Raw genomic sequence first — 10,783 nt, forward strand, 5'->3', positions numbered from 1 at the left:
AGTAGGACCTTTGACTTATCTTCACATAGATGGAACTGGTAAAAGAAAGGAGCCAAGGGGCTCCTCCCAAGCCCATGTGACCCCTGAGGAACAGATGCTCAAACAACCTTAAGAGTAAAAATAAATCAGTTTATCTGGTCCAACTGTATGGTCTTAAACTCCCAAAAGGAAAGTATAACCAAAGATTAAATGGACCAACATAATTTCATAAGAGTCCATATGTATAGCTAAAGGCTACATAACAAGCAACAATGCCAGATAGGAGATACCTTCTTTAGAGTTTTTGGCCAGGGTGGCCCAAGGGAATCCCAGATAGTAACACAGCATAAAACTGGGAAAATGAACAGCAGACCCTCACTCCCCCCAAAAAAATAAATGAAATTTTTTTAAAAAAAGAAAAATAATTAATACTCTTCCAGGATATTTGAACTTTAAAGAATGTGTTCACAGACTTCAGTTTGACAACCACTGCTAAGAACTGTAAACTTTTAGTCCTACTCTGTAATTAATTAGCTGTGAGGTCCCTGGAAAACTGATTAACATTGAGGGTCTGTGTCTTGGACTTTCAGCCTCTGTCTAGTGGAAATGATAATGATGCCACTTCAGCGGGGCGTGGTGAAGACTAAGAAGGATACACATGAACACAGAGAGTGGAACCTGGTATTTTGTAAGTTCTAGACAAATTTTCTTCATCTTCTTCATCTTCTTCTTCTTCTTCGTCATCATCCTACTGAGGCACCCTGAGACTCCAGAATTCTGCACATTGTGAGTCACTGTCATTATGGCAACTAAAAGAACAGGTTAGAGACTTAAAACTCTGAGACTGGGGGCTTGAGAGAGGACTCAGTGGTTAAGAGTGCTGGCTGCTCTTGTAGAGCAGCACTCATATAGTGGCTAACTACAATGGCAGGGGGACTCAGTAACTGCAGTCTCAGGGGTTCTGATGCCCTCTTCTGGCCTCTGTGGGCATTGCACACACAGGTGTACTTAAATTCAGGAAAAACACATAAAATAAAAACAAAATGAAACAAAAGAACAACAAAAAACTCGGACTACAGAAACACACTAGGCTGGAAAACAGGACACTTCATTGCCATTTACCATACAAAAGTCAAGCATTATAGAAGCTTTGCCTATACTGAGCAAGTTCTTTGCAAAACTACCTCCAAAGACATTGGTTTGATGCTAGGCTTTTCTTGGAAACTGAAAAATTATATGCTTGAGGAGACTTTGTTTTGAGAGAGGGTTTTGGTGTTTAGCCCAGGCTGGCCTTAAATTCACAATTCTCCCACCACTGTGGCTTATCAGGCCTCAGTTTTCTCAACTGTGGAATGGACAGAATAGTTGTCAACTTGTTACCGAGTGCCATTCACTCAGTGCTTAGTGACTTTTAGATGCAAGGAGCTGTAAGAAAACTGGCTACCTGTAAAGTGCCTTATGTGGCATCATTGTAGCTAGGCCCTGAGGCGATGGAAGGAGAGCAACTCTCCTTTGGATGGCTCCTCTGTCAGCAGTGACAGATCATGGCTCATGCCACGTGTTACTCATGGGCTCATCAATAATTCTTACTATGTGTTGCAGACAGGGCGGAACATGTTAGAATGTAGAAAAGCTGGATGAAGGCTCAAGCCTGCTTTTGATTTACCATATCTAGAAAGCAATTACAGACCCCACATATTTCTTCCTCTTCTTTGCCAAGCAATTTCACAGACACTTAAGGACCGTGGCTTTTCAGCTTCCTCAGGCTGTTCCATGTCACATACTCAGTGCTGCAGGGCTCATTTTCCTGGGCCGAGACACACCTCAAATGTGTCTCCTTCAGTCCCCCTTCCCCAAACTGATGGCGAAGAGAGGGGCCCAGGACCAAATTTCATCTTCTTCAATTTGAAGAAGCACAACTGTGCCCCACATGCCCAATCACATCATCCACTCTTGTATAGAACCCCCTTAGCCTTCAAGTAGTTCTGTCTGCTAACAGTAGCTGCCATGAGTGGTACAAATATGAAGGGCTAGGATAAAACTCACTGCAGTATAATGGAATCTCCTCAGAGAACATTTCTCATAGATAAAATTTCATAAATATAGAGATGTTTGAAGTATTACAGACCTAAAAATATCAACATACGTTTTTGCCCTAGGGGAGGGTCATTGTCTGTTTTACAGATGAAACACCTGAGTCCCAAAGGCACACAGTTGTTTCCTATCTCATGAAAAGACCAGCAGCCCAGGCCTTCCTGTTTGCTCAAGCAGAACTGCTGCTCCTTTTAGTTCACTTGATTTGACTCATTAAATCTGATTTCTTTTAATAGCCAAGTTACCATGGCTTTCTGTACCACTTTTAAATCTGATTTCTGTAAATCTGCTCTACATAGTTTCCTAACAGCAGTTCTGTCAGATACCTAGAACCTAAAGTGAGAGCCAGTCTTGGCTTTAAGTACTGGGCCTACTGATCCCTGCCCCCCCGCAGTGAGCTGCGTGTTAATGATGATGGGCTGGGCTTGGCAAGCTGGGTAAACCTAAGGGGACCACCATGTCCAGGGATGCTGTCTGTCTGGTAGTATGTCTGTCGACTTTCAGAATCCCAGTTTCCCAAAGTGTTTATCAAAATCATCATACTTCAGCAGACACAGAATGGTTACTAGGTGCTAGGGCAAGAAGAGTCAGTAAAATCATCCGTGGGAAGGGACTTCCATACCCACCTTGTGGTTCCGCCCATGCTTATCCAGTAGGGAAATGATGGATTTGATATGGCCCTCTGCTATCAGGTTTAAGGCTTCTGGGCTTTCAATCAAGATGCAGTGCAATACCTCCAAGATACCTGTATGAATACCACAACAGTCATCTGACCATTGAAAGCTGCAGAGAAGACCTAATTCAGAAACCTGAGAACACAGGGACCATCCCGAGGGCCCAGAGTATCACCAGTTCTCTGAATCTATTAAATATTCCTAGCCAGAAGAGAGATGCTCTCATCTCTAGTAAATTTCAGGAGCCCTTAAGAATCAAGTCACCTGTAATTTAGAGGTGAGTTTAATTCATCATTCACTTCATCTTCCTTTTCCTGGATAGTGATGTGACCTTTGTTAAAATATAGGGAAGCAGCTATAAAGTATTCTTTAACTGAACCAGACAATACTTCATTTAAAAGCAGTTGCTTAGTTTACTACAAATTCTAAAGGTCATTCAAGTAATTTAAAAATATTTGAATTTATCCTCAGAATTGTATTTTTCTAAGAACAGAAAAATTTATTTTAGATGCTCTGGAATACCTAAATAAGTTTGAGCTTGCAAAACAAAGACTGTTTGACTTTACTTCTCTTTATTGGCACAGTGGATGGTTTTATATCAAGTTTGAGGGCTTAAGGAAAGCTAATATTCCTGTGGCAAGGTTAACATCATCATGAAAATTCAAGGGAAGTACCTGGCTCAGAGATACACTGTGTTTTATTATTAATTCCTTGATTCTTTTTGTTTTTCAATCAAGGTTTTCAAAATTTATTCTGAAATATACTATAGCCAATTTAGAAAATCCTGAAGAGAAGTTTAGAAAGATATGAGCAGGGTGGAAGTCCTTGGGGGACCCTCCCTTGGCTGGTTTCCTCAAGCACCTGCCACCTCTAGATTATGGGAAAAGCATCAAAACATTGCAACTTCCCAGAGGATGCACACACCTGCCATGTACACTCATCTCAGAAGAAGCAAACTGCTCAGCCTCCTGGTGTGGTCACTGACCAGTGATGACCATGATGGTTCACATTCTCTGGGAGTCATTAGAAGGGACCATAGATGTTATAGGAAAGGCTACTTGGGGGTGTGTAAGTGAGGATTACTTTCCTTTCCTCCATGGTTATCCTTTAATTCTGCTAAACAGACAATATGGAAATACGGTTCAGTCTAAACACCCAGAGAATAGGAGCACAGCAGGAGACAAGAATCACTGAGTGGAGGTGTGTAAAGGACCCCGTGAGTGAAGATGAAGCACCAAGGGAAGAGTTAAACAGGAAATGATGGATTACTGAGGTCCACATTAAATCTGTTAAAGCTGTAGACTGGCTAGGAAGCTTCAGAATTTTATTCCCTTTTGTTGAAGTAATTGAGGATTATTGGCCAGTGGAAAAGATTAAGCTTGGTTTTCATTTCCACAATAGGTCTTCTCTAGGTATAATTTTCTGTCAGTTCTTACCTGAGGAAGATTCTAGTCTGTCCAATTTACTGATCAGCCAGTCGAGGTTATTGGAGAACTGAGCACAATTGTTTCTGTTTCCACGAATGAGAGCAGCTGCAACCAAGGGAAGGTTTGATCATGTAGGGCGAAGGGCATAAAGATGGACATGAGAACTTGGAAAGCTGATGAGTGATTGACCAGCTTAGCACCCTTGGGAACTGAATGCAATGTTACCCTGTTCGGCCCTTTGATAAACCCCTATTTCTACATTTAGGAGAGTTAAAGTCTAGCACTTCCCCCCTCACATATATTTCCAGAGACTCTGCTCTGTGCTAGGCACGTCTCTTGTGTTGGAACAGAGCAATGGAACAGAAGAGCAGATTTTGACTTCTTTGAGGAGATGAAGGAAAAACTACATAAACTAATAAAATTACTTCGGATCTCAGGAACTGAGAATTTGCCATCTACTTGGTCCCCGACTTAAGACTTACAGTATTTTTTTTTAGTCTATCTAGAGATGGCTTATTTCTAGTGTTACAGGAAGGAGTCTTAATGAACACAGCTGGCAAAGTTGGTTAAGCTAAGAGATACAGAATAGTAAATACAACTATGAGATATCTGAAACACAACACTGTCTGACAGTGGTTCCCAAAGCAAGGAACATAAGCATAATCTAGGAGTATGATGTAAGTCATCATTCTCAGACCTCATCCCAGATAAGAAATTCCTGGGTTATGGACTGGCGCCTCATTTTTAATCAGCCTTTCAGCTGATTCTTATGTCTGTCAAATCTGAAACCACTGGCCGATGATATTGCAAACAGAGCAAGAGAGTTTCCTATCAGTATAGGTTTATAAATCTAGCCCCCGTGACCTTTCATAGGTCAAAAATACCAGATGCAAAACTGGAAAAAAATTCATGAGAATAAATTAATCTCTAAGTAATTTATTTTCACATGGCTGCTTCATCAGGCATGAGATTTTACTGATGCTGATAAACAGTAAATTCAGGACAAGGAAGGGCATTTCCCAGAACCTGTGTTCTATGTTTCTAGAGTCATGAGGGCAGAAATCAGTCTAATCTTTCAAGCTGCATTTCAGGTTAACAGATGCAGATGGGGTAATAGCATGAGATTCAGGAGCGAGATTTCTGGGTTCCAGTCCTGGCTCTATCACCACGACTAGATGTGTCTCCCTGGGCTATGAGCTTCTCTGTGTAGCAGTTTCTTCATCAGTAAAAGAAAGATAATAACAACTATGCCTCACCATGTTGGTCTGAGGCTCAAAAAGACATTCTACTGCTTGGCACACAAAGCTCAATAAATGCTGGCCGTTATTGTAATAACTACCAAGTCTGAGCCATATCATTACAAAGTACTAGAGTTTGAACATTTTACAAGGTTACATAGAATGAAAACCCCATGAGTTTGGCCCCGACATGGAGGACATGTGCAGATTCTCTTTGCATCTCCTGAACTTTCTAAGAACTTTTCTCAGTGGGACATTTCAAATCAAAGCCCTCAAATGTGCCTTGTATTCTCGGCACAGGCTGATGGTATCTTTCTGATGCCCCCCTCTTATTGTTTGGTGGCCCCAGGGATCTACAGAATGGAACCTGTGACAGCAGATACCAGAACCTCACCTCACACAGAGGCTTCTGACAAGATGGGAGTGGAACATCCTGGATTTCTGTCCTTTTCATTCCACCCAAATGCAATAAAGGGCAAAGCAGTAGCAACTATAACTGGCTAATAAGTGTGATGAGAAGGCAAGAATGTAAGTGAACTGTGGCCTCCATGCCTAGGTACCTTTGTAGAAGTTTAAAATTGGAAGACTCTGTGAATCTGTTCTAGTCTTGCTCCCTTATTTTAGGGATAAGGAAATAAGGATCAAAGGTGGCAACTGCCAAGAATTCACAGGTATTTTGAGAAAACTCATTACTATCTGCTTATACTGGTGTTGACTTCTAGCTCTAATTGGAAAAGTATAATAAACTACTAGTTAACAATGACTGGCCAGGCTAGAACAGAATGTTTAACAAGTACCAGTGGTGTCAGTATGCTCAAGACCCATGAAAATTCAATCAAACAAAAACCCAAGTAGAACTGGGGAAATGGACAGCAGACCCCAATCTTAGCTGAAGAAATATTGGCACTGATTACTGCTGGGTGAGGAAGAGCTGATCTTAAAACGAAGGACTCTAGATAGGCTGAGTAGACCTCTGTGGATGAACTTGCACCGAGGAAGGTCTGGGGACACTAACTTGACATAATAGGTCTTAAGACAAATGAGAAATTATGTGAATTCCAGTGGGGGTGCTATGGGAGGGTGTCAGTGGGGAAGGGGGTCTAAAGATGATTAAGATTGACTGGGATGTTCTGTATGAAATACACAAAAATTCAATAAATATAAGAAAAAGAATTGCTAAATTTCTCATGAAAATCATGTATACCCATGGAAATCTTCCCTGGGAGAAGGCACAGCATACATACTCACCCAGCAATTTGTACAGCAGGTTCAGAATTTCTTTCCAGGCCATGCCACTCTCTTCCCTTGCAATCCCTGCAAAGTGTGCTACGCTGTTGTAGATGTTTAAGCGATCAATGCAATTCAATACAAGGGCCAACATTCCCTGAGGAGGAGAGGTGAGGGAGAGTCAACATTCCTGATGGAAAAGCACTATGGATCCCTTTGCTCCCTCTCCTCCCAAATCCATCACCTTTTAAAGCTGGTAGTGCTTATATGCAAATAGATTTTCATGGTGACAGCTGAGTTTTGTGTTTTTCTTCCTAAAAACAAAATATGCATTTTTATGCCTCACATCCCTTTGTGGAGTGAATCATCAGTTTCTTCTGATGGGGGACCCCGCATGCTGTGTTTAACTCAATCCAAGGACATTTTGAGGAAGTAGGAGCATGAATGAGACACAAAAGCTTGCTTTCCGTCTGATGGGTGGTCGCTCTGACTCACCCAGAAACTGGTATAGCACCTGCTTTTCTCTTAAATCTCAAATTCAAGAAATTCCATTCAGCTCCACAAGGCAACCATGTTTACTTTCCCAACCCCCAGGCAGGGTTTAGAGAACAAAACCCAAAGAGTATATTCCAAATTAGTTTTCCAGTTCTAGTGCAATACTATGCCACTCCACGAAAACACCCATGTTTAGCCATCACTAAAGAATAGAAGGGAGAAGGTAAACATCGTTTCAATAGTAACACATGCAGAAGGCCTACGATTCAGTTTCTTAGCTCAAGAGACTGAAAAATGATGGCTCCACATCCCACATCAATAGCTTTGAATGTGTCTTCAGGCATGGAAGGCTGAGGAAGTCTACCATGCCTGTTAGCACTAGATCATCATGTCCATATTTGGGAATGGCTATGACTTATCAAAGGTCATACACAGGCAGGCATGGAATTAGAATTGGGTTTGGGTCTCATGACACCTCATCACCATTTCATATTCCCCTCATATTCAGACCCTACTCCAGTAGCTCAGATGCTCAAGGTCTGATATGAGACACTGCATCATCTGTATATTTCAAACCTGTTTTTCAGATATTCTGGTTGTGGTTGAATACAAGAATTTTTCAAACAGAATTTTTCAAACAGGTTTCCTAGGTAATTCGGATGTCTCCCAAAGCTTATGGATCACACTCAATGACATACTCTAACAAGCTGATTTATTGAAAATGGTTTTTGTATACACATGTGGTCATGAAGCATTAAATCATAACTGATTTGAATGTGCCAGCCATTTCTAATTTAACAGTAGTGTTTTTCAGGGAGAGTCAACTCCCACCAAATCTTTTTCTGCCCAGGTTCTGAAAAGCTCTGCATTCTCAAGTTTGTTCATAAATATGCGCTAAATGCAGTCATAGGGATATTTTAGCTCTGACTGCAAAGAGAACGGTTTTCATTCTTTTTCATGTTTTTGACTTACCTCCTCCTTGAAAAGATTCTGTCTGTTTTTGAGAGAGCGGAGCTTATTCTGCTTGTCTTCATGCTGCATCTCCTCCTCTGGTGGCTGGAAGTAGGCAATCAAGTCCTGTAGGGTCTGCAGAACCTCTTCTGTTGGCAAGGTGACAGGGGCAGCCGTGCGATTGTTTCCACTAAAAACCACAAGAAGACTCTGCTTAGGTACCAACCACCAGCAAGGCCCTGACTGATGTGCCCTGGGTCCTCGTAGCATCCAGTCTCACACTGGGCACAGTGTAATGGCTTGCTGAGGTAGTCACTGCACCAACAACTACAAAACGATGTTTTCCAGCCAACAGAGTAGCAGAAGAAACACTACTCAGATTCATTTTAAAGCTAATTTATAAACAAAGGGACATGATTCCTTTTAGAACATTTACTTTCAAGCAACTTATGATTTATTCTGTTGGAAATGCTATGTTGTATCAGCACTCAGCATCAAACAGGTCTTCACTGAATGTCTGATAACGATCTTTATGTGATCTAAAGAGGGAGCTTCTACTGTAATTATCAGGACGGTGATTTCGCTCTGAAGCAGATGGTTCCCTTCCATTTATGCCTGGTTGTCTGTCACACTTTCTCTTTAAATAAACACACTTGCAAAAAATTAACCCAGAGTTCTTTCAAACTGTCATACCTTCTTGGAACTGATTAAATGTAAGGTTGGAGGGGGCTTTCTGCCTCCAACTACAGCTTCTCTGTCTCTCCATGAACCCCTCTCTCCACGTGTCTTCTGATGTGTCTACCTATGGTTCTGTATGGTATTTCTGTGTGTACACACGCCTGTTTTCCCTCATCTAAGTGTGGATGTTCTCTTTGCTCTCTATACCTGTGTCCCACCTTTGGATCCTCCTCTCTCTGGAATCCTTCCCTCTGCAGACCCCCCCCCCTTTCAGTCTCTCCACATCATTGCTTGCTGCTTCAGTGTGCACCTCTCTTGGTTTCTGAGACCTCTCATCCATGCTACCCAACCCTCCATCTCATCTCATAAGAGTGTTGTTTCTATTCCCAATGTAAGGACCAAAAGACAAGGCAAATAAAAAGTATTTTACAAAATGCTCATTCAAGACAAAAGTAGAACAAACTTCTAGAAACAGAGGGCACTTCTTTGGCCTGATAAAGTGCATCTAGAAAGACCCTACAAATAACACTCAACTTAATTGTAAGATACTAAATGCTTTTCCATTAAGATGGGAAATAAAACAAGGATGTCTGCTCACAGCATTATTACACATTGCACTAGATGCTGGAATCATGTAAATAAAAAGAAATTAAGGGCATCTCTATTGGAAAGGATGAAAAAGACACTGTTTACAGATGACATGATCTTATATGTAGGAAACTCTAAAGAATCTACACTAGACAAGCAACCCCCTGAACTAAAAAACAATTTCAATCATGTCAATGGCAAAGTATTCATGTTCTAAAAACTATATACCTATATATCTATACATAGTCATGAACAGTCTGAGCTGATCTTTAAAATATAATTTCACTTATAATAGTATTTAAAAGAGACAAATATGCTCCTGCCCTCAGGCCTCTCTTGGGGTAAGTCTATGGCGCAGCCCTCCACGCCTTGACTCCCCCAGCCACATTCACCCTTCCATCTCCCCTGCTGTTCTCTACTCCTAGTTTGGGCCCTGTGCCATTTCTAGTCTTGGGGCCCCAGACACCTGGGGAGCCAGTGCTGCTTCCTGATCATTTTCACCTGGACCGGCTTGGTGCCTTCCTTGGGCCCCAGGAGCACTGCTTCTGGACCTGGCCCCGCCCTCACCTCTTTCTGCTTCCCTGGACCTGCACCACTGGCTGGCTCTCCTGGCCTGCTCTTCTACCCTCAGGCCTCTCTTTGGGTGGGTCTATTGCGGAGCCCTCGGTGCCTTGACTCCCCCGGACTCATTTGCCCTTCCATCTCCCCCGTTGTTCTCTGCTCCTGGTTTGGGCCTTGCGCCACTCCTGGTCTTGGGTCCCCAGACACCTGGGGAACCGGTTCTGCTTCCTGATCCTTTTCGCCCAGGCCAGCTTGGTGCCCTCCTTGGGCTCCAGAAGCACTGCTTCTGGACCTGGCCCCACCCTCACCTCTTTCTGCTTCCCTGGATCTGCACCACTGGCTAACTCTCCTAACCTGCTCTCCTATCCTCAGGCCTCTTGGGCTAGGTCTATCTCACAGCCCTCTGTGCCTTGACTCCCCCAGCCTCATTCACCCTTCCATCGCCCCTGCTGTTCGCTACTCCCAGTTTGGGACCTGTGCCATTCCTAGTCTTGGGGCCCCAGACACCTGGGGAACCAATACTGCTTCCTGATCCTTTTCACCTAGACCAACTTAGTGCCTTCCTTGGGCCCCAGGAGCACTGCTTCTGGACCTGGCCCCACCCTCACCTCTCTCTGCTTCCCTGGACCTGCACCACCGGCTTACTCTCCTGGCCTGCTCTCCTACCCTCAGGCCTCTCTTCGGGTAAGTCTATTGCGCGGAGCCCTCTGCGCCTTGACTCCCCCGGCCTCATTCACCCTTCCATCTCCCCCGCTGCTCTCTACTCCTAGTTTGGGCCCTGTGCCATTCCTAGTTTTGGGTCCCCAGACACCTGGGGAACCAATACTGCTTCCTGATCCTTTTCACCCAGACCAACTTAGTGCCTTCCTTG

The 10,783-nt window shown here is 43.1% G+C and overlaps 1 protein-coding gene across 1 annotated transcript in view; it reads right to left on the reverse strand.

The window, feature by feature from the left end:
• Window positions 1–10,783, reverse strand: part of Ryr3 (ryanodine receptor 3) — a 595,983-nt gene that overhangs the window by 278,192 nt on the left and 307,008 nt on the right. Inside the window, exons 13-16 of the mRNA XM_017800130.2 lie at window positions 8,107–8,275; window positions 6,661–6,796; window positions 4,184–4,279; window positions 2,700–2,818 (exon numbers count right to left, since the gene is read on the reverse strand). Of these exons, the coding sequence (XP_017655619.1) occupies window positions 2,700–2,818; window positions 4,184–4,279; window positions 6,661–6,796; window positions 8,107–8,275 (520 nt within the window). The remainder of the gene's footprint in view (window positions 1–2,699; window positions 2,819–4,183; window positions 4,280–6,660; window positions 6,797–8,106; window positions 8,276–10,783) is intronic.

The sequence above is a fragment of the Nannospalax galili genome, unplaced genomic scaffold (genome assembly GCF_000622305.1).
Source record: "Nannospalax galili isolate Female #2095 unplaced genomic scaffold, S.galili_v1.0 scaffold999, whole genome shotgun sequence".
Lineage (NCBI taxonomy): Eukaryota > Metazoa > Chordata > Mammalia > Rodentia > Spalacidae > Nannospalax > Nannospalax galili.